This window comes from Ambystoma mexicanum, chromosome 2p (assembly GCF_040938575.1).
Source record: "Ambystoma mexicanum isolate Mex_15411 chromosome 2p, UKY_AmexF1_1, whole genome shotgun sequence".
Classification (NCBI taxonomy): Eukaryota; Metazoa; Chordata; class Amphibia; order Caudata; family Ambystomatidae; genus Ambystoma; species Ambystoma mexicanum.
Genome location: NC_090923.1, coordinates 173,119,073 through 173,142,935, shown reverse-complemented (window position 1 = coordinate 173,142,935; position 23,863 = coordinate 173,119,073). Strand labels below are relative to the sequence as shown.

The 23,863-nt window shown below is 45.8% G+C and overlaps 1 protein-coding gene across 4 annotated transcripts in view; it reads left to right on the top strand.

Annotated features, from left to right (window-relative positions):
• Positions 1-23,863, top strand: part of IFT122 (intraflagellar transport 122) — a 1,464,758-nt gene that overhangs the window by 947,322 nt on the left and 493,573 nt on the right. For all 4 annotated transcript variants that reach the window (XM_069643447.1, XM_069643448.1, XM_069643450.1 and 1 more), the window contains exons 20-21: positions 8,008-8,110; positions 23,035-23,175. In XM_069643447.1, the coding sequence (XP_069499548.1) occupies positions 8,008-8,110; positions 23,035-23,175 (244 nt within the window). The remainder of the gene's footprint in view (positions 1-8,007; positions 8,111-23,034; positions 23,176-23,863) is intronic.

Genomic DNA, 23,863 nt, shown 5'->3' with positions numbered 1-23,863 from the left:
AGAAGTCATTGTAGGCTGCGTGTAACACGCTTACGCTTATTTTTGTGTTTCTGGGTGCCACAGCGTAGTGCGGGTTAATTTTTTCACGCACGTGGTCTACGAGGGGTTGCATGCATGTTACTTTTTGTTTTCAGGGTGCCTGTGCGTTGCGTGACCTGTCATCTTCCCCCAGGGGTCACAGACAGCCTTGCTAGACCACTAGGGTACGAATTCCATCTAGTACACTTCCCCTTTCAACCCAATTGCCCAGGACAATTGTTTACTGCAACTCCCATACGCACAACATCATCAGTGCCATGGTTGGAGGCGACCAAGCGGTAAGGGAGGCAAAGGTGGCCGACCTCCAAAAGTTGGGCGTGGTGGGCGCGGTAGGGGACGTGGCCAGGATTTGCAGGGTGCCCCTAGACCCCCATGTGTGGAGGACCAATCAGGGACACACATGCCCCCTCCCCCATGGTTGAGGGAAACGTGGCTGATACCATCCTAGGTCAGCCCTTGTTGGATCAGCCCATTGTGGCACCTGATCCGGCACAGGATGACTCCCAGGCTGACTTCCAGGTCAGCAAGTCTAAGCCACGTGTGGCGGTGCAAGTTGGTGTCACCAGGCCACGTGGATCTGGGGCAGCGATGTCATCTGCTGCCCCAAGTAGGCACGGTGGGGAGGCTGCAGGGGCAGCTGCAGCTCTATCCACCCCAGCTCCGAGTCTCCCAGCCGGGACAGTGTCGGTCCTGGTCCATCAAACCGACGTTGCCCCTGCCAACATCACACTTCAGCCAATGCCTGCACCAAGACCTATGGTCATTGTGCCTTTGCACACTACCAGTACCCAGTCCACCGGAGCTTTGGCGCAAGCCACTCAGCCTCCGCTCCACCTTTGAAAAAGAGGAAGAAGGGTGCTCTGGCACTACAGGCTGTGACCCCAGACACGGCTACACAGTCCGGCACGTCAAGGAAGCCTAGCTTTAATGACGCCAAACTTGATGCACTTTTGACCTATGTGTCGGCACATAGCCGCGAAATGGTGGTGACTGCAGGGTGCAAGACCACACCTGGTCAATGTAGGGCACACTGGCAGACCATCACGGACCGCATAAGTGCCCTTGGATTTGTGAGGCGCACAGCTGATGATTGCTACAAGCGGTGGAATGACCTGAAACGCAGAGCAAAGAACAAGCTGGCCTCAAATCATGCCGCTACTCTGGTGACTGGCGGTGGGTCTCCACCAGAGGACAACAAACTCACTGAACATGAGTCTTTTGCTGGGACCTTTGTCACAGAGGAACATATCCAAGGCGTGGGAGACCTACCCGATTACGACGCATTGTCCGGTGAGTGCCCAAGCATGTGTATGTAATCCATGTGTATGTTGTTTGGGTGACGGGTTCTGATTGAGTGCCAGGTGAGGGTGTGTACTCCTGAGCGTTAGGGGTCACCCATGTGCTTCCTCCAATACATTCACGTGCCTTTGATTTGGGTATGACAGTATCCCTTCTGCCCACAGTAGCCAATTAGCCCCACATTACTGCTGTTGCACTTGAACTATCATCTTGCAACCACATTGTTCTGATTTTTTTCTGTGTTCATTCAGGCTGATTGTTTAGATTATCCCATTTTTCATATGCTTTTTTCATCCCTAATGCCACATATGTGACATGCTTCTGTCATTGTTTACACCCCACATTGTGCCACTTAAGTTACCTGGTTATGTGAATGATTAGACCATTCAGGGCGAGGGAGTATTGGCCTGCTGAAATTTATTTTTAGGGCCTGTTTGCATGTGGAACATGATAGTTGTTTCCTGTCATGTTGAAGTGACCAACCATTGATGTGTACATCTGCCTACAATCACTGTCTTATTGTACACTGGATGTGTTGCAGTGTGTGGCACATGCATATTTTGAAACACTATTCTGCATTAATCTTCTCATCATGTCAATGTGACATGGATGTGTGACAGTATTCATTCACTGACATATCACTGTAGTTGTCTAATTTACCATGGCTATGCTACATGACATCTGTGTGCTGGCATGTGTCATGTATGTGTATTGGACATGCCACTCACAGGCTGATGTGTGATGCCAGTGCTACACAACATGCTGCAAATGTGTTGCTTTTCCATCTTGGTGTCCTCATTGTCTGCCTTTTTGACCCCCCTTCAAACTCATTGACAGTGCATGCATGCCAGGGTTATAGTCATGTGGGACATGTGTAAACCATGTACAGGAGCTCTATCTTGTCAGGCCTATGTGTGTGCTATGGTGCTCATACCTGTTTCCATTTCTTGTATTTCATGTTTTTGCAGGCGACGACGCACTTGATGCTGGTGAGGTTCAAGAGAAGGTACAGACCCAGGAGGATTCTCAGCCACGACTAGGCAACAGTGGGGGACGTGGTGTGGTGGTGGGTGAAAACACTTTGGTACTGCAGACCATACTGTCGAGGGGTGTCTCTGGGTGCAGCTCCCGAGACCTCTATTCAAGTGCTGAGTTGGATGATGAGACTTAGGTACTGTCGCAGGTCAGTGCTTCTGGCAGGGATTCTGTCCAACCCACCTGCACCAGGGGTAGAACCCTCTATGGGGATGTCAGTGTTGGTAGGTCCGCCTTTGGCGGTTACGGATGCAGGGTCACACTCCACAGCATCTGATCCTGCTCCTGGGGCAGCAGATCAGAGGTGGAATGCAGTCCTGCAGTGCCAGCACAGCAAGGTGCAGATCGCCTTGCCCCGAACAGGTGTGGTGCCCGCCGACGCGGCCGTGCGCCACCAGGCAATACTGTATGGGAAAACTCCATGTACAGTATGGCAACCCAACAGGCAGCATCAGTAGAAATGATGGCTCAGGCAATGGAGAGGGTGGCCACTTCCATTATCCCCCCTGAAAGACAGATGGAGCAACAACAGCAGGCAACAGACTCCATTTGCCAATCACACAGGGAAGACATGTTGGCGTCCAGCAGGGACCGACGGGCGGCACTGGAGACTCTGCGCGAATCTTTATCAATAGAGTCACAGGGCCACAGGGAAGCCCTGAGGGTAGAGCTCCATAACCTCAGGCAGAGTCTGCTTGAACTTGAGGCTTCCCGAAATGTTAGGGCAGATAGCAGCTGGAGCAGCTCACACGTTCGCTCTCAGCTGAGCTGCAGGCAACACGTGAGGAGATCCGGGCATCCCGCGAGGCCATGCATGCAGAAGTGCAGGCAACCCGTGAGGTGCTGCATGGGGATCTCCACACTTTAATCCTCCAGAATCAGACCTTCCAGACCTGCATGCTTGGTGCCATGGAGGACTATACCAGGGCTTTGCGTGGGCTGCCTCCCATAGTGCCACCACCTCCTGATGCAGCAGCAGAGGGTGAAGAGAGCGACAGCAGTTCTCCCACAATGGCATAGCCGTGCAGGCCATGAGCCCATGGAGGTATTTCTTTTTTTTTTTTGCAACATCCATGCAGGTGGGTGTTGGTGTGCACCCTGTCCTCGAACCTCCTGGGTGGCTTGTACCCCCCCACCCCCTGGCCAACACATGGCAATTTTTTTTTTTTTATTTTTTTTTTTTACAGTGTGTTACCTTGTGTGGCTCCTGTGGGCATCCACTGTATTCCGGCTTGGCACATGCAGGCTTGTCCTTAGCTTGGGTTAGATGCTTGCATTCGTGACACACACACCCCTCCTGCTTCCCGTTTCCTTGGGCTTGCAAAGGGTGTGACCAAGTGACAGTGACTTACACAGTGACATTGGGCTCCCATGAGCTGTGTGGGCAGTCTGTAGTCAATACTGTGTGTACATCCCTAGTGGGTATTGTTGTTGTATTGTACACTGCATGGTGTATTAATCTGTGCTTGTGCATCCATGTCTTCCTCCTAATTTGCAGGTTCCTTCCTCATGTCTTCACAAGGCCGTCTCCTTTGCAGATGGAGTTCATGTTGTATGCAGTACACTGACACATTTGCGTGGCAGCAATACTCTACAGTTGGAAGGGGTCGATGTGCTGGCTTATTCAGGTTGTAAGACTACCACTACTTTGACTTAGTAATTTCATGTTTTTGCAATGTTTCATGGTGTGTTGCTGTATTGTGTTGGTGGTAAGTATTTGTTCATGTGTGCTGTTTATTGATTACTGGGAGCATATTGTCTGTGGGCAGTTTCCATTTGGGACAGTGCACTTTGTGACACTTGTGTCAGGTCTTGTGCATTGCTTTGTTTGCTTTCACATTGCATGACATGCCATGGTGTGTTGGGTGGCGTAGCTCGGGAGGGGTTAGGTGACATGGCGCTATTTTCATGTTGTATTTTGCAAGGGGGTAGTCATTCATGCAGCATAAATGTGTTTTTTGTGACACAGCATTGGTTGTCTTTCGGCAGGTAGGGATGCACACAATGTAACAATTCCAGGTGACCAATCTCAGGCTGGTATGGTTGTGACAGTTGACTGTCCCTTATGTCATCATCATTGTTTGTCAGCTGGTATGTGCCAGGGCTGTGTGCACTCCTCAGGGGTGAGATTGTAGGTGAAGTAATTAGCCACCAGCTGCGTACGGGCTGCCTCACCACGTGCCTTTTCCCCTCCCATGCGCAGCGGCCGGGCTTGTGGTTGGGGATATGGGGGCACCACCATGTCCACCGGCAGTTACCCGGCGTGTTGCAACGTTGTGCAGGACACATGCTGCCACTATGATCCTGCACACTACTGGGGGCACGTATAGCAGCTGCCCACCAGAGCGGTCAAGGGAGTGAAAGTGTGACTTGAGCACTCCGAATGTGCGCTCCACTATGCCCCGAGTTGCAATATGGGCTGTGTTGTATCTTACCTCGGGTGGTGTGGTGGGGTTCCGAATTGGTGTCATCATGTGGGTGCTCAGTGGGTAGGCACTGTCCCCTGGGGAGGGTGATGATGGGTATCATTAGTGGGGTTGTGACATTACTCGGTATCTAACATGCATGCATGTGCAGGGGCATTTATACTCACCAAGCAGCCATGTATCACCATGCCGCCCAGCTTTTAGGTCCGGGTTTAGGGTTGACAATCTGTAAATGAAACTGTCATGGGTGGACCCTGGATAGTTGGCATATACTGAGGTGATGATTCCCTTGGCATCACATACTACCTGCACGTTGATGGAATGCCAGTGCTTGCGGTTTCTGTAGATGTGCTCAGTTGCCCTGGGAGGACGTAGAGCCACATGGGTGCAGTCAATGGCACCTAGCACTTTGGGGAAGTGTGCCACCCTGTAAAAATCCTGGACGACAGCCTGCCTTTCTGCAGGTGTTCTGGGCACGTATATGTGCCTGCGGACTGATGGGCGTGCAGTCATGATGGCCAACACCTGGTGTAGGCAGCGTGACTGCGTGGCCTGTGACATCCCCCCCCACTATGGCACTTGTTCGCTGAAATGAACCAGTGGCCAAGAAGTGCAGTACATTGAGCACCTTTTCCAAGGGGCTCAGTGCTTGGGAGCACAGGGTGGGTGATGTGAGGTCATCCTCCCACTCACTCACCAGGTAGAGTATTATGTGAGGTGGAATCCTGTACCTTCCATACACCTGGTCATCAGGCAATCCAAAAAGGTTGGTTCTGGGTGTAAAAATTCTGGCCCTGACTATCCTCCTCCTCCTCCTGCGGTATCCCACGACCACTGCTGCGAGGAACGGTATATTCATCTTGGCGTCTGAGCTTGTTTGTTGTTTGCACACACTTTTATGCTGCGCGAGTCCACGTACGCTTTCTTCCTGCTGGCGCACGTGTTTCCGGATTAGCGCGTCTTTTTTGGCGCACGCGTTAGCCCCGTTCGATTCCATGAATACGTGTTGTAGGCGCGCGTGTGGGCGTTCCGCGCATTTGCCTCCTGTACTTCCCCTGTGACGCCAACATTTTCACGCGTTGTTCCCCATTCCGCGTGTTACGCCCCGTGTTACGCCTACTTTTGTTGTGAGCGCTTCGCTATGTGCGCTTTCGCTGTGCGTGTAGCGCACGCTGTTTAAAGACGTGTGCGCCAGCGTGCGCCACGCAGGATTTTAACGCACATCCATGGATTTACACGTGCATTAATCGATGTGCGCTGGTTTCGCTGCGATTTGCGCGCTTTCGCTGTGATTTGCGCGCTTTTGCATGCTTGCGCGGGAATTTTCAGCGCACATTAATACCATGAATCAGCCTCATAAATGTGGCAAATGTAGATTTTACGATATTTGAAAGAACTAATAGAGACATTACCCTTTGCACTTTGGTGCTCAATAATATGTAATGTATGTAAAATGATGTAATAAGATCTAGCATGTACTACTTTAAGTAGTAGACAAATGGTTTCTTTTCATGTAAATATGTAAATATGCAAACTGTTTTAGATGATGTTTATGTTGGGTATTTTTTTTTGTACATATTATATATTTTGTTGAAGAAAGGTTTGTAAAGGCACTTGTGCCAAACACAAATAAATAAAAAAATTAAAATAAAAAGAACCAGCTTTCATGCCGTTTTGCAACTCGAGAAAAGTTACTATTAGTAATAGCAGTAGAACCCGAGGGAGCGGCGGGGCATTACAAGTCTGGTAATGCCCGGTGGCTTATGTTAAAGCCCTTGCTTCGCTTGGGCCTGTAACTGATGCCCCGGGGTATTACCAGACTGGTAATGCCCTCCCTCCTCGGGTTCTATTGCTTTAATAGCTGCTCAGCTCTGATTTGCAGTGCTAATTAATAATTGAGCACTGAGTTGGCCAGTCCATCTTATATGTTAATGTTGCCTATATCCTGGGCCTGTACTATAGCATGCTGGAATGTGTCTGGGGTTCAGTTAAGTACATTGCACAAAAGTACTTATTTACACTACGGAACATTGAATTTGGTGAAAGGATAATGCCAGGGTTTGGGAAGCTTGGCTTGAAAAAGTTATCATCACACTTCCATGTAGGGTTTTAAAAGCAAACCCCCTGCTTCCTCTGGTGCAACATAAATCTTTCCTATAGCTATGCATTTGAGATCTTGGAAAACATAATTTACTTTTCACAAAACTTTAGCAATTGGTGCTGAGCATTTTAGCTAAGTTATTGGTCCGCAAATATCGTATTGAAGCCTATCATCAATGTTTTAAAGTCATCCGTATATATATCTCTGTATCTTCATACTCTAGCTACCTTTAAGGACCACTAACATCAGATCTATGATGTTGGATCCAGACTCTACCTTATCTGGTTCTTTATACCATAGCAGTAGTTTGTCATATGAAGTCTATAGACATGGTCTATAACATAATGGTTTGATGGATCATTTATTTAATTTATTTTTTATAATGCACCTAATACCATACCTGAGTTTGGTATCTAAGCACGGAACCAGGATTCAAACCTCTGTTGCTCTTGTGGTCTTGCTTCCAAGACCAGCGCGTTGCCCCTGTGCTATTCTCTGTTCATTGAGCATGTTCATCATTAATACAGATTGCCGGATCGAGGTAGTCTTTCTGTGGAATAGCTGGAGTCAACCTTCTTTAAAACTATGGATAATCTGTAAATAGAAACTCATGGAAGATATTAATGTATTGTTTTGTTTTAATGCAGGTTAATTAAAAAAGTTATTTGTGTAATTTTTGCACACCCACTAAATATACCTGCATTTTGCTTCTATTCATTCACTGCCCATCTATGCTGGTTTTGTTACCTCAGTTTGAACCTGAAGGCCCTGAGAAACCCAAACAGTGATTGTGTCTTTCTCTGTTGTACACAGTGAGGTCCTCAGTTCCACCATGGTGGGCAATAATGACCCTACATAATGGCTAACGTGTGGTGGCTTTTGGTAAAGCTTTCGGTAAAGCTGCATTTTATTCAATCGATTTTCAAAAGCTTAGCACATAATTGAAGTTTACCAGTGCACTGATGAACATGGTGCTAAGATAAGAGTAATGATGTGCAGTCAAATCCTGAAAGTCTAGAGCAAAATAAGGCAGAAATAGGCGTTGACTGCATGCATGTGTATTATACTTGTTTGGTTCTATGAATAACAGTACTTCTCCCTTAATAGGCATTTTCTTTGGTGGAGAAGCATCCAGAATTTAAGGACGATGTATATGTGCCCTACGCACAGTGGTTAGCAGAGAACGATCGCTTTGAGGAAGCCCAGAAAGGTAGAGTGATATCTTTCATGGCAACCTGTCTGTGCGGACATGATGAGTTTGAAGAGACCTAAATGGCATTGTAAACCTTAAAATACTGTGAATGATCTAGTGAAAAAAAAGGTGCAGCAAGGGCATATCTCCTTTGATGTACACTTAAGCCTGCAAAACCTTAGTCCAAGTTTCAAACCCTTTCTTATTCTTGATCCAATCTGGTTGTTGTAGGTTTTGCAGATCTGATTTTATTTATATATTTGTTTTGTATGTTATAAAACCTGTTAGCATGCAACCACTTCGAAGCAATGTTATAGAAAGCATGTGCATTAGGTCATACAGTCCATTCGAATTATGTTAAATATGACCTTGATTAGGGGTGTCCCTTTGTGTGGCCAAGGAATAAGATCTTCTTCTGACAAGCAGACCCATCCTTTTGTTCCTGTGTATGATGTTGGTTTGATCTTGAGATCTAGTTAGAAATAATGGGCTGAAAGGGTGAGTGTGGTGGAGGGAAAGCCTGAAGGATAGCTTAAAGCCAAGTGAGGTTTGTGCACTTGCAGGAGAAAGAGATGATGAGATGGCCAGCCAGAGACAAAGAAGTTCTTCTCTGGAAAGGGCTAGATCATGGTCTTTAATTACCTGACTGTAGAGCTTGTGGAGAAGAGGAAGGCAGCTAGGGGATGGTGACTAGATTACTCTATTTCCTATTCTGTGACCTTGAACATTGGAGACACAATCAACACTTGCGATGTTATTGTGCAACCCTGAAAAAGTATAATCTCCATCTGATTGAATTTCCTAATGAAAGAGGCCACCACTACTGCCCTGCCGGTTTTACTGCCCTTCAGACTCAGAGCAAGGTCCTTTCCTTGCCAAGATACCTTGGTGTTCCAGATTGGACAGTGAACCTGCATTACGGGTCTTATCCGCACTGCACAGTGTGATGAAGCAGGAATGAGACGCGGACACAGATGAGTCATGTTGGTTGTTATAGACTTTTATTCAAATAATAAGTGGTGTGGAAAATGCCTCACTGTCCCTACCTCAATCAAAACTAACGGCCTGTCTAGTGTCAAGATGTCCAATGCAAATTGTTTTGTGCCTGAAATCCTATTCTGCTCCTCACATTCTAAAAGTAACTCTAAGTTGCTAAGGGTAATGTCCTTGGCTTTAAAAGTGCACAAATGTTCACAAATGTTCACAAATGTTCAACAAAAAGGCTTCCACTTGGATGGTATTCACAGTTCCTGGGAATGTGTCCCTTCCCCAGGTTTATTTCCACCAAAACAAACGTTCCAAAAGAATAACCAAGTTCTTTGTAGCCCAAGATGATAACTCCCTCCTCCTGATATTTGCAATTCACTTCATAGACTTGGCTCTGCCTGGTATACTCTCCTGCCAGAGCTTTCTTACACAGTTCACACACAATTGGTTTTGACTGGTATACTCCCTGCCAGGACTTTCTTACACAGTTCTCAATTCACAATCCCATGGGAATGGGTCTTCCTTAGGATTCTTTGTCTCACGTAACACCTGGTGTACTTGCCTGCCAGGTTCTTAAGTCTCACAATTCGGGGGCGAGTCCCAGACTCACAAATATCTGGTATTCCCTTCTGGCAGGACTTTGTTCCAAAGGATTCACAAGTCTCTTAATTTCAGGTGTGGGTCTTAGACTCATATTAAATTGCAGATTTCAGCCTTTTCATTTTTTTTAAAATTCAATTTGTCAGTGACCCTCTCTTTGCCAGTTCACTTAGAAGTCCAATGCGCTATCCATTGCGCCACAGAGCCAGTAGTGACCCTCTCTTAATCACTTCTACAGGGATTGCCACCTTCTCCACTGTGTGCAGCACTTGCCGTGAAGTTCCCCGGCATCTCACTTCCCCCAGCTGTGCTCACAGATTATGTGCAGCTGCTTTGATGTCCGTTGCAAGCTTCCGTGGTTGCTGCAACACTCTGGTAGGTTGGGAACACACCCCGTCCTTTCTCTGCTCTTCTCGGCGGGACCAGCAGACCTTCCTCATCACGTAGCACTCGGTCTGCTCCTCTCTCTTCTGCGGGCCTCGCATGCAGCTGGGCTCTTGCAGAGCCGGTTCTCCTTCCAATGAGAGCCGGCTGCACCTGTCATATTCCTCCTTGCCATTAGCTGTTTGGGATTTAAAGATCCTGCCACAGTGCCACTCCTTCCATCAACTAGAGCGTGTTATAGGGCCTCCGGGTTCTAGTAATCTTCATAACGCCATTCCTTCCTCATCCCAGTATCTTCAAAGGACTTACATATATGGGATTAATAGTTAGTCTTTATCCTTGCAGGATATTGTGGGATATCACCAGCAAGTCTTGAGGGTTGTTGAAGGGTGTTACCATAGTATGCCATTAAGGCATGAGGAGTGGAGGGGACATCCCTAAAAGGGGCAGAGGAATACCATGTCTCATCTGATGATGCCAATCACTCCCCTCATGAGGGTCACCACCCCTTATGTGATCCTCCCTCGCATAGCCACCCCCAGGGACAGGATCAGGTAGTGGCTGCCGTCCCCTGGCTACATGAGGAGAGGCTACCTCCGGGAAAGGTGTGATGACATTGAGATTCATCACATACTCTTCCCCTAATGCTGCTTGTTCTTTCAGTCTCTATTGGGAAACGGGAAAGGAAGTCTACATCCCCCTAATCTCTTCCTTCTTCGGTGCTATACAACGAAACAATAGTGCTGCATATCTCAGAACCAGCACGTGACTCACTCAGCAGTGTCTTTACAGAGGCTCATCCACGTTAATGGAGAATGATGGGTGGCCAGCCTAAAATTTCTGCCAGTAAGTGGTAGTATTTTAGGTATGAGATTGCTCACTTTATGGCTAGGGCCTCAAGCTCAGTTGTGGTATAGTTATTTTCCTGGGATGTAACTTGTGACTGATAAAGAATCGGATGTTCATTGCCATCGTGATCTTGGGAAAGAACAGGCCCCAACCCAATATGTGAAGCATCTGTTTGTAAGATAAACTCTTTATTAAAATCAGCCACTTTTAACATTGGTTCGCTGCATTAAACATTCTTGAGTTGTGGGCGCTTTGAAAACGTTTTGCTAATTGTATACGCGCCTAGTAAGTGACCAATAAATAAATAAATATCAAAACAGTTTTGGTCTTCCGGGCTCCATTTTATCTTTTGGGGTTATGCGTTTTTAAGCTTATCAGTGAGGTAAGAGGTGATAGAATAATAACTGGGAATGAATAGTCTATAATACCCCACTAACCTTAATAAAGCTCTCAGATCTTTCTTAGTTTTGGGTACTGAGGTTTCCTGAACAGCTTTTACCTTTTCACTTTGGAGTAGGACTAGCCCATTTTACACAAAACCAGAAATACTGGAATGCTGATTGTGCCAAGTGACTTTATTTTGGGTTTGCAGTAAGGCCGACCTTCCTCAAGGCTCTTATAACTAAATAAGATGGTGCATGTGTTCTTCCCATGTCCTCCTTTGAAATGTGACTGATGCCCTGTGAAGTCCAAAAGGTAACAGATTGCACTAGAATAGTCCAATAGGGGTGGAGAATGCTGTTTTTTCCTTGTACTCCGGATTAACGGTTACTTTCCAGTATCCTTTTGTCAGTTCAATTGTGGAGGAAAAAAAGCAGCGGCTCCCAGTCTATCAATCAGATATCTATACTTGCCATAGGATAACTGTTCAATTGAGACACTACGTTCATCTTTCTGAAATCGATATAGAACCTCCATGATTGATCTGGCTTGGCAACAAGTACTATTGGAGAGTACCAAGCACTCTGGGGTGGTTCAATGATATCGGAGTTTAACATTTTCTCCACTTCCTCTCGAACTGCTCCTTTACTTACTTCAGGGATTCAATATGGTTTTAAATGGACAACCTTCCCTGGGGGAGTACGGATGTAGTGAAAAAACCCTTTTACTATTCCTGGTTAATTTTTAAAGACTGTGAGAACCTTGAGTTTATTCTCACTCCTACTCCCCCTGGATTCTCTTCTCAGGTGGTCAGGGGAAGGCCATCGCTTTTGGATCCTGACCCTGGCGGCAGAGAAGCGGAGGAGGATCGCCTGGGTGGAGGGTCAGTCAATCAATTTATTTATATAGCACTCTATCACTCAAGGCATCATGGCGCTCAAACAACTGATAGTCGGGATAGATGTAAACGAAACCCAGGTTTCAAAGGGGGTAAGTATCTCTGAGCTTTATCTAAAGAGAAACATTTTTATATGCTTTTTGAAGGATAAGAAATCCTCAATTTTTCTCAAATTTTCAGGCAACGAGTTCCAAAGCCTGGGGCCGGCCACTGAGAAGGCCTGGTCACCCAAACGTTCTTTTCTGTACTTAGGTATCTGAAGGAATGTTGCATTTGAGGATCTCAAAGAAAGCACCGGGCTATATCTAACCAGATTCCCCTGGAAGGTTAAACATCCATTTCCACCTAGTGCACGGTGCATAATGCAAAGCACCTTAAACTGTACCCAAGCTTCTATCGGGAGCCAATGGAGAGATTGTCTAGCCTTAGTTACTCCTGCTCTTGCTGGCAAGTGGGTAACCAAACCCTCTTCTGCATTTTGTAGCACCTACAGGCGCTGCATAAGAAAGGCAAGCCGTTGCCAGGTAAACAGCATTACAATAATCCAGGAGGACTTTCTTTAGCTGTTTGAGTTTACCAAAGCCTGTACCATACACCGAGTTAACCTTTGCCTCCATAGACAGGGATTTCGAAAGCTTTACACCTAAATTACGAAGTTTCTTGAAAGGCTTAGGTAACGGGTCCAATGATGCAGGCCAAAAAGCATCGGACCATCCATCAGCGGCCCCTGGCGTGCCCGAGATCAGAATCTCTGTCTTCCCGCTATTCATCTTGAGCCAATTTGACTCCATCCAGACTCGGACGTCTTCCAGGCAGTTTTTTAGCTTATCTGTTACATTGCCCCTGCTTAGTGTCTAGTCTAAACAGCATCTGTTTGTCATCTGCATATGAGAAGACGCTAAAGCCAAACAGATGAATCAAGATTAGCAAATGGCGAATAAACAAATTGAAAAGCAGGGGAGAAAGAGCCGAACCCTGCGGAAACACCGTAGGAGACCGAAACCGGTGAGGAGCAGTATGGGTGAAGGGAAACTATCTGCGAGCGAGTGGTCAAGAAAGCATGAAACCAATCCAGTGCTGCCCCAGCAAATCCTACCTCCTCTAGCCTCGCCTCAATATTCCATGATCAATGGTATCGGAAAATGGCCTTGGGGATTGGGAGTAGGGTGCCCACAGGTGAGAAACAGGTGCCCTTTCCCTATTTATGAGCAACCTACCACTGCCTTTATAGGCTCTTGTAAATCAGCTTCCCTAATTTCCCCACATTTGAACCCTGAAAGTACTGGGACGAGGAAGAGGCGACTTAGAGCACTCAACACTCAAACTCCATTTCACCACTTTGGTACTGGACAAAGAAAATTCCTGCAAAGAGCTTTGAGGGTCAGGCATGTCCCTTTAACTATGTTCAGGCGACTCTAATTACGAACCCACACCTGCAACCTGTCAAGTGGTTGCAGGTGTATAAATCAACCAGAGAACAGCTGAGAGCGCAACTGGGAGACCTGTGGGGAGAATCCAGCAGGAGGCCTGTGATGCGACGAGAAGGCCGTGGTGGGGCCTGTGAGGAAGCCAGGATGCCGGCCGATGCTCCAAGGAGCTGTGGAGCCCAAGGCCAGTGTAGCCGTGGGCTCCCACAGATGTGGGAGCCTCAGTATTGGGAAGCATGTTGCAAATCCTTCTGACATGCAGGAAAGAAGGGACGTCATCCGTGTCTGGGAAGCAGAGGCCCGTGCAGGCGAGCACATGGAGTGCGAGCGGGGCTTGCAGTAGGTGTTCCTCCGGCAAGAGAAGAAGACCGAAGGAGCTGCTGGAGAGAACGCCAAAAGCTGGTGAGTGTCGGGGGTGTCACTTGAAGCCGGGGCGCTTCGGGAAGGCTGCGCACAGAGAATGATATGCCGTACAATGTTTATTGAATACCAAAATGAATCAAAACATGAAACAAAGCTGCAATATACATGTTGAATACTGAACTAAATGAAAACTCGAACCAAAGATAAAAGATGCATCTTAAACACCTAGCTGAATGAAAACTTGAACCAACACTGAACTATATCTATATTGAATACCGAAATGAATGAAAACGTGACACAAGAACAAGTTATGCATATTGAATATGGGCAAAACGTATAATGGATGAAAGATAAAAGGGAAGAGTTGGGAGAGTCAATAGTTGTATGGCCCAGTTTTGTTCGATTACCTCATAGGGTCCTTGACATTTAGACAACATCTTGTTCTCAGATGTTGGCAAGAGGACAAGCACTTTTTATGCAGTAGTAAAATATCTTAGTAAAGCCTTCTTATCATGAGGTCTTTTTCGTTTTCTTGGGCTTTGACCATGTGGGCCTGAACTATTGCTCTTACAGTAACCATGTGTTCTTTCAAACGATGGAACGTTTGTGAGAGTGGTAAAAGGACTTCCGCCCTCTCCTCCCAGGTTTCCTGTAGCACGTCAAGGACATCCCATGACACCCTACCATATAATAACTCAAATGGTGAAAACCCGGGTGAGGATTGTGGTGTTTTCCAGAGGGCAAAAAGGGCCCATGGTATCATAATATCCCAATTATTGCTGTCAGCCTCCAGCAATTTCCTAATGACATTCTTAAGGGTTTTATTGAAACCTTCCACTAATCTGTCAGTATATGGGTGGTAGACAGAGGTCCTAAGAGTTTTAATGTGTAGGATGTTCTTCACCTCTGCCATTAACCTGCTCATGAAGGTGGTCCCTTAATCTGTTAAGAGCTCCTTTGAAAAACCAACCTGTGAAATAAATGGGATCAGGTGTTTCAATATTTGCTGGGCTGCTTTATTGCGTAATGGGAAGGCCTGTGGGTATCGCGTAGAATAATCTACAATTACCAATATGTAACAATTTCCCAGTATAGAGGACTCGAGGGGTCCTATCATGCCTATGCGGCAAAAAGGGCACATAAATAATTGGATAAGGCTGTAGTGGAGTTGGAGGAGGTATTTGGGAACTAGTCTTTTGACTTGGGGCACAAGTAAGCCCAAAGCTTTTCACATCAGCATAGATTCCCGGCCAATAGAAGCAGCTTGTTATCTGTGCCTGTGTTGTAGCTGGTCCCAAGTGACCACCTATTAAGTGGAAGTGGGCAATTTCTAGCACCATCCTTTTGTGGCTTTTAGGCACCATAATCTGAGATCAGGGATTACCTTTGGGGTAAGATTGCCTCTATAAAGTAGCCCATGCCTTAGAAAGAAGAATGGCTTCCCTTTTAGTCTTCCCTCTTCTTCAGATACTGTGTGTAGAAAAGCCTCTGCTAGCAAGGGATCATTCCTTTGGACAAATGCTAAGTCGGGAATGATTTCAAATTCCTGGCCCAGGGTTTGTGGCGGTATTGCCTCAGAAGTTGTTTGGGAAGCTTTAGCTGCTCTCCAAAGCCTTTTCCCCCACTCTCGGTTTTATAGCCTTTCCTGACTTTTTCCATTTTGGGAAATAATGCTCTGCTCTCTCCAAGATCCCCTGAGATATTTTCTCCCCCACCTTTATTTGATATGCCTCTTTTCCACTGTTTTGGATTACGATCTTCACATCCCCTCTAAAGTCAGGGTCTATGACTCCCGCTAAGACGTCTAGGCCATATTGCCAGCCCTGACTTAGAGGCTAACCTAATGTAAGTGCATGGAGTGGGTATTAAAACCAGGTCAGTGGGCGTTAACATTCTGCCTCCGGGTTATACACATTCTCCCGTGCTACTGCATAGGTCGAATCCAATAGAATTTTCTGTAGCTACTGATGGATTGGCTGCTCGGTTATGAAGTTTTTCAAATCTGAGGGTTACCTAGCTTGTCAGCTGAGCCCGATCTCACTTCTGACACAATATGTGATGAACCAGGAATGAAAGGCGGACACGTTGGTTGTTATAGACTTTTATTCAAATGATAAGAGGGGTGGAAAATGCCTTGCTGTCCATGCTCTGCGGTATTTCCCTACTTCAACCAAACCTAAGCGTCTGTCCAGTGTCAAGATGTCCAAAGCAAAATGTTGTGTGTCGAAATCCTATTCTGGCCCTCACATTCTGAAAGTAACTCTAAGGTGCTAAGAGTAATGTCTTGGGCTTGAAAAGTGCACAAATGTTCAAGTTCAACAAAACGTACAACTCCAATAAAAAGGCTTCCACTTGGATGGTGTTCACAGTTCCTGGGAATGCCTCCCTTCCCCAGGTTTCTTTCCAGCAAAACAAAAGTAAAATAAATAAATAACCAAGTTCCCTGTAGACCAAGAAGATAACTCTCCTGTTGATATTTGCAATTAACCTAACAGACTTGGTTCCGCTTGGTATACTCTCCTGCCAGGACGTTCTTACACAGTTCTGAATTCTCAATCCCAAGGGTATGGGTCTTCCTTGGGATTCTTTACCAAACGTAACACCTGGTGTACTCTCCTTGCAGGCTCTTTAGTCAAACAATTTAGGTGCGAGTCCCACTTTCCCCAACTGGGCTCACCGGTTATGTGCAGCTGATTCAACGTCCTTCGTGAGTTTACTTGGTTGCTGCAACATTCCGGTAGGTCGGGAAAGCGCCCCGTTCTTTCTCTGCTCTTTGCCAGGCTTCCACGGTCTGGAGGCAATGTTCCGCTATCACTGCCCATGTAGCGCAAGGGCTCTGGTTCTCCTGCTTCTCCATCAGCGGGACTGGCAGGACTTCCGCCTTGCACAGCACTCAGTCTGCTCCTATCTCTTCTGCGGGCCTCGCATGCAGCTGTGCTTTCGCCGAGCCGGTTTTCCTTCCAATGGGAGCTGTCGTCCCCTGTCAGATCCCACCACTGTGCCATTCCTTCCAACAACTAGAGTGTGGTGTGGGTTCCCGTGCTCTAGTAATTTTCATAACCATAACTAGCGAAGGAATCCATGTAGTAAAGAAATTAAATCCCTTTGCCACCGGTATCATATGCCCACTCATGCATCAGTTTTTCTTATGGCACCCAGACAGTGAACCGCATTCAAGCTTTAGACAAACAGCGCACTTTCCAATAACAACCACACTATGCATCTGCTACAGAAATAAAGGTTGCATTCATTTCCCTGAAATCTGTGCAAAAAGAACGTACGCAGGGAAATGGTGCCACCCTCAAAAAATGTTGAGTCGACTGAGGAGGGCAAGCACAGGCCATTGGTCAATGGCAAACAGTGGGAATGCACTGGATGTTCAAGATCAGCCACAGTCCCACCATTAGCAAATGTAAAACCTAAATTGCCATATCAGCTTTTTAAATACTTGATATGCTACCAAATTCTAAAGTAAACATGTATTCATCGATTTGGTACACAAAGTTACAAGCATTCACTTATTCCCATCCACAGGTGCAGACCCTGATGGGGAGCCCAACCCAAACAAGTGGTCACAAAGCTATAAAAGCACAGAATTCCAGTCCAGAAGTGTGGGAATTTGGAGTAAGAGCTGGAGGCAGGAGTTTGGAATGAGTTGGAGAGCAACGAGTTTGGATAAGGAGGATAGAGAGGGTGAGGCTGGTGACAACAGGGGAACTAAGATAGGAGTAAGTTGGTAGGATACATCAGAGGAAAGTCTCTGCAGGATAGCAAGGGCATTGTCATGATTCCTGCACCTCATATCTCCAGCCCTCCAAGATGTCAGGCTGGAGCCAGGCCACGATCACCTTGTGGCACCAGACTCACTCACTTCCAAAGGATAACATTGGGGATTGGACTTGTAGTGCATTGATGGAGACAAGATGGATGCCCCCACATATTTTGTTTCCCTGAACTGCATGTGCAGTCTGGTCTTTTGGGTGTGGTTCAGCCCAGAGACACCTGGGATACCCAGAGACTATTTAAGCCACGCCCAGGCTGAGAAACGTGCTTTGTGTTTTCTGCACCTGCAGCGTGACACTCACCGTGTTCGGATCGGTCTCCAGTAGGCCTGCATCTTTCTTCTGCACTCAGCTCCTGCAAGATCAAGAACACTGTTAGGAACAGCCTTACCTTGCGGCGCTTCTGCCCATCATTCATCGCTCCTTCTGTTCTGCGGGCATCTTCGGCGGTGTCATTCCCATCCCGGCACGCTGCTTCCTAAGGAAAAGGGAAAAGAACTGAAAAAAGGCATTAGTAAGCATTCAGCAAATCTTCGCTTATTTTTAAAGACTGTACGAGCTTCAAACGCTTACCTGAATCCCAGCCGCTCTGGGGGAACTCTGTCTCCGGAACTTCTCATCCATCTGCAAGAGGGAAAAGACACTCCAGGTTAGCGTGGAAACATCTAGAGGTGCCGCATACCGTGCTTACTCACTGCATTTCTTCTTCATAACCGGCATCCACGCTGAAAACGTTGCGGCACCTAAAAGACACAGAAAAAGAACTCAGTTCAATATAAATACGAAAGGGTCGCATCGCGCATCGCGCTCTCACTCGCTTTCAGCGCTACTCGTCTCAGCAGCACGTCGTCATCCCCGGACGCCGGCCAACATCTAAGGAAGGAAAGGAACGAAGTTAGAGAACTGTTCAAAAGACTTGTTATACTTACCTGTCGGACTCTTGCCAGTGAAGTAACTAGGCAACAACGAGCCAGCATCAATCAACACGCCCCTGTGCTGAAAGCAGGACGGAGAGCACACTATCCAAGAAAACAAGGTGAGCTGTGGATCAAAGGGAAGGGTTGGACCCCGGGGAAGAAGGGGTTCAAGCACACAGAGACAATAGGGAGTTAAACTCTACCGATCCTGCGTTTCAGGCCCAATTTCCAGTCAAGTAGACTCCAGGGAAGGGTTCGACGTCGTAAGGGGTCAGAACAGGCTGAGTGATGTGTCCGTGGATACCAGGTGAGCGTTACAGGCATAGCTGGCATGATCAGGAAAGTATGATAGGGTACACTTGGCCCAAGGCAAGGAGGTAGTGGTGAGATCCCGATCGGAAGGGGGATCAAGATGTACGCTGTGATGAGGAATGAGCATATGGCCATGAGTTGAAAAGAAGCATGAACAGAGCTGGTGTAACATTTTCCTTGCATCAAAGAGCAATAGATTAATATTCTGGCAATCCCAGAATCCTGGTTTGGTGGAATAACTGCACAGTAAATCCGCTGATTTCCAGAGGTAAAGTGGCAGATTCATCTCCAGCTTGATGCTGGAGGTAAATTCTCCACTTTACCCCCACAAATCGGTGGAGTTACTGTGCAGTAATTCTAGCAGTGATAAATCTACCAAAACAATCTTTCAACAATTCCCATTGATTCCTATGGACTCCACAAATGGGGAATTACCACCACTTGTAATCCTGTGGTAACTTCATGGGATCAAGTGGCAGTAACAGTAATTCAGTTTAGTGGTAATTGGTCAGATTTACGGCAAAACTACCACCAAACACGTAATGAGGCCCTTAAAGCTACATAAAATGTAGGATTTACCAACAGTGTAATTTCTACCGATGGTAAATCCTCCAGATTTGCAATGGGGTCTTATGGACTTCAGGAATGGGAATCAACACTGCCATTCTGGCAATCAAAATCAGGTGTATGTGCTGTAATTGGGAGTAGCAGAAAAGGTAAAAGTGTTTGGAAGTATTGTGACAGGAAATTCTCATCTGATAACACCAATCTCTACTCATAAGGGTAGCCTCCCCTCATGTGATCCAACCTCACATGGCCACCCCCATGGTCAGCATCAGGTAGCAACAGCGGTCCCCTGACCACATGAGGATTCATCACAACAGCCAGGGAATTGCTAGGTCTGGAAGATGGCCTGCGCTGTCATGGAACCTAGAAACCTAGAGAAGGGGCTGGCAAAGGGGAAAAGGGATCCCCATGGGAGGAGCGCACATTGGCGTGGACCTCTGGGATCTGCGTGGCAATATCTATTCAAGCTTGGACGCCCACCTTTGTGGGCGGGGAGCACCTGGCTACGCTGGATGTTGTGGCCTCAGATAACTGTTGGCGGAATGCAAGGAGGTGGTGACATGGAGATACCAGCACTGACATACTAACTTTATGAAGGAATAAGTATGAAGAGTCCTGACTCCGTTTTATGAGGTTGTGGCATGGAGGGGGGGAGCTGGAGTTGACGACCTGTATGATACACTGGAGCAGGTTATAAAACATAAAGGTGAACAACCTATGTGATCGTGTGGGCAGGATGGATGAATGGTGGAAGGGATAGGGATGGCTCCCACACAGGGTCAGAGTGGGAAACCAAAGGCAGGATGATAGATGCAGTGTGCTGCTCAACATTGCGTTGATGGGTTTTCAAGGCCATTACATTCCCTGACACCGCATACAGCATTGGCAAAAAGGATCTGGAAATGCAGTAAAGGTGGGCATGGGCATGTCACAGCATACTGCACGTCTCAACAGAATGTGTAGTCTGGTTTATAGTCATAATATCAAAAAAATAATACCGAAATACAAAAATGTTAAAAAAAAATGTTGAAAACAAATACATCGAAAATATATACATATAACAGAAAAAGTCAATTATTCAAAAAAAATGTTAAAAAAAAAGTCCACCAACAATGCTAATATACCAATGTAAAGTGTCATCAATAGTACCGTTTAAATGGAGGGGTTCCCCTCACCCCCCCTCGTCCGCAACACATACCCATTTGTTTTTTTGTAAATGAAATACTTTATACCTTGCCTCCATTGTCACTAACGGTTTATAGTCATAATATCTGCATGTAATTTTTTTGAAAAAAAGTAGAAAAAAATGCGATTTTTTTTTTTTTTTTTTTTTTTTTTTTTTTTTTTTTCTTCAAATAAATATTTTCGACATTATGACTTTCAAAAATATTACATTCGAAAAAATGACTGCACACCATGTAGTCTATTATCTCCTGCCTTCCCTTAAAGAGACTCGTTGGGACCCAAGACGATACTGGCTATCGGGATCTTTGCTCTTCCTTGACTTTGTTTAGACCATTTAAGCACATGACATCTTACAATTTAAAGCTATGTGGAGTTGATCAAGTGGATCCATAGGGCATTTGTGAGGTCCTTCTAGAGCCAGTAGGAGCCTGCACTGTGGTTTGGGCCTGGTGACAGATAGGCCACCAATGCAAGGCGGGGAGGAGGGTGGATGGGCTCTTGGCTTGATACTGCTCAGAGAAAGGGGAGACCAGTGAGCTTAGGAGTTGATGTATGCAATTTCACTGAGGAGGGACTAGAAAGGCAGGGGTGCACCATCTGGTCTGGGGGAAAGTTTTGAACCATGTATAATTTTTAGAGATTTTCTACTAATAGGATGTCTGAAAAATGATGGGTGAAGGAGACTCGGGTCTGGTCTCTCTCTGTGTCTGCCCTTTGACCTTTATGATTCTTTTTTCTTCCAGTGTTGATTCTTGGACGGAAAGAAGATTGCAGTATATGGAAGAGTTTGGTTTCCATCTATGGCAACCTGATGGTTGTGAGGGGACATGAGGGTGACACTAAAAGTTGCAATGTGAAAAGGCATCATTCTCCTGTTGGGGAAGAAAAGTTGCATTGTCTGAATAAATTAATTTAAGAGAACTGCCAAAATGTAGAAATGCCCTGACTGAGTACCTATCGATGAAGACAGAGTACCTGCTTTGTCAGTCTAGGCAATTCTTTTGGAATTATGGAGAAAAGGGTAGTCAACTGTTGGTACACAGACTAAAGAAAATTGAGAAATCACGACTGATGACTGTTTTTAGGGATGACAATGATGAGGTTATCATGAAGATTAAAGATCTACTTAAAAGGTTTAGTGAACTTTATAGGTAACGCTACAGTGAGAACTCTCCCAGGTCCAAGAAGGCATAAGGAAGGACTTGAACAGTATTGCTATGAAGGTGTTGACAGATGGAAAGTCTGATGGGACAGTTCTTTCAGAAAAAAATGAAGGATGTAATAAAAAGGAGTGCCAAGATCCGTTGGGCTTCTGACAGCCTTGTTGAGTGAGGTTTATAACAACATTTTGGAGGAAGGGGTGAAGCCAGCCTCAATGGAACAGGTGGTTATAACTGTGATACTAAAGGAGTGTAAGAAGAAACTGTTGTGTACAAGTTACTGCCCAAGCTCACTTTTGAATTGTGATCTTAATATTTTTATGAAAATCATTGCGGCTCGAGTAGCGGCCTGATGCAGAAGTGGCCATCCAAAATTAGGGCTTTAATTGACCTCATTGAACCAAAGGAGAGCACATGCATGCCTATGGTTGGGTTGTGTTTAGATAGAGGAAAAAGCTTTTGATAGGATGAATTGGAAATTCCTTTGGGTCTCTAGAGAGGTTCAAGACAGTTTGGGTACAATCTACGCTGATGCAAGGGCAAAAGTCATCCTGGTGAATGACCGTATAACAGAGGAATTCTCCCTGGAGTAGTGGACTGGACATGGTGGCACCCTTTGTTGTGTGACCTATTGCTAAAAGCGCTTTTGAGACTTTTACATCAAAAAACCTATTAACGAGGTTCCCTTTGGGGATGGTTCCTGCTAAAAACTGACATATGCTTACAATGTCTTGCTCCTGGTGTCAGACCCAGATAGTTTGTTTATATCTTTATTAGGACCCTTATGAAAATACAGTGAGGTTTCCGGTAAAAAAGCTAAGTAAAATGGAGCTTTTGATAATAATAATAATAATAATAATAAAAAATAGCTCTACTTGCAGCCTTGTAAAAGTTCTGAAACGGGTGTGAAACAAGTGTCTACAACAGACTATTTAAAAATTTTAAAAAAAGCATTATTCAAGCAATAAGACGTAGAGTATTCAATATAAAGAGTATGAAAGGTTAGTATGAACAAGCTTATTTAACTATACTATAGGGATTTTATTTAAGAGCTAATAGCATGCATAACTGCCTAAACCTTTAGTGCAAGAGTTTTGACTAACTGATGTGTGTATTGATTCTCTTTTTAGCCTTCCACAAGGCTGGGAGACAGGATGAAGCTGTGAAGGTTCTGGAGCAGCTCACTCACAATGCTGTTGTGGAAAGCAGATTCAACGATGCAGCCTATTATTACTGGATGCTTTCAATGCAGTGTTTAGACATTGCCCAAGGTAGGCCCATCCAGAGCATGCACCTGAACTTACAAAGAATGGATGTCACTGGCCATTCTCTCAACATACCCCCAAACAAGTTTGTATAATGTATTATGATGGCTAGTGTCAGGAAGAATCCATGCTCTTGATATGTGTGTGCGACATATATGACTTGAAGGTATTTCTGGGATTTTCCAGCTCAGTTTGTCTGTTTGAAACAGCTTGGAGCCTGGATAGACTATACGAGTTAGGCAGTCTAGTGTCTGTGGATGGTACCAGCTTCCTGATGATCTTGAACAACTGGGCATTGCCAGTATTAAGAATGTGTGTGTGACTCCATTAGTGCTTATAGGGTTGGAACGGTCTGTCGTAAGCAGTATCAAGAGTTATTAGGACATCCCCCTAAATGTATATCATGGAGATATGGATCGGCACAGGATCGGTACACGACAGGAGCGTTCCGTATTAAGGCTAAGGTCATTTATCATCAGTATGCAGGGTTGTATCTTACTTGTGGTTTCTACTGGAGTCACTGTGTGGGAATTTGCAATATTACTTGGGTCTTATGGTTCACAATTATGTATTCATTAAAGTGCTGAAGGATGTGGATACATGTACCCTTAGAGTATGCTATAGATGTGTCCTTTGTGAAATGCAGTCTGCAGGCTATCTGTCTTGAAAAATTGATGTAGGTCAGAAGGCTGGC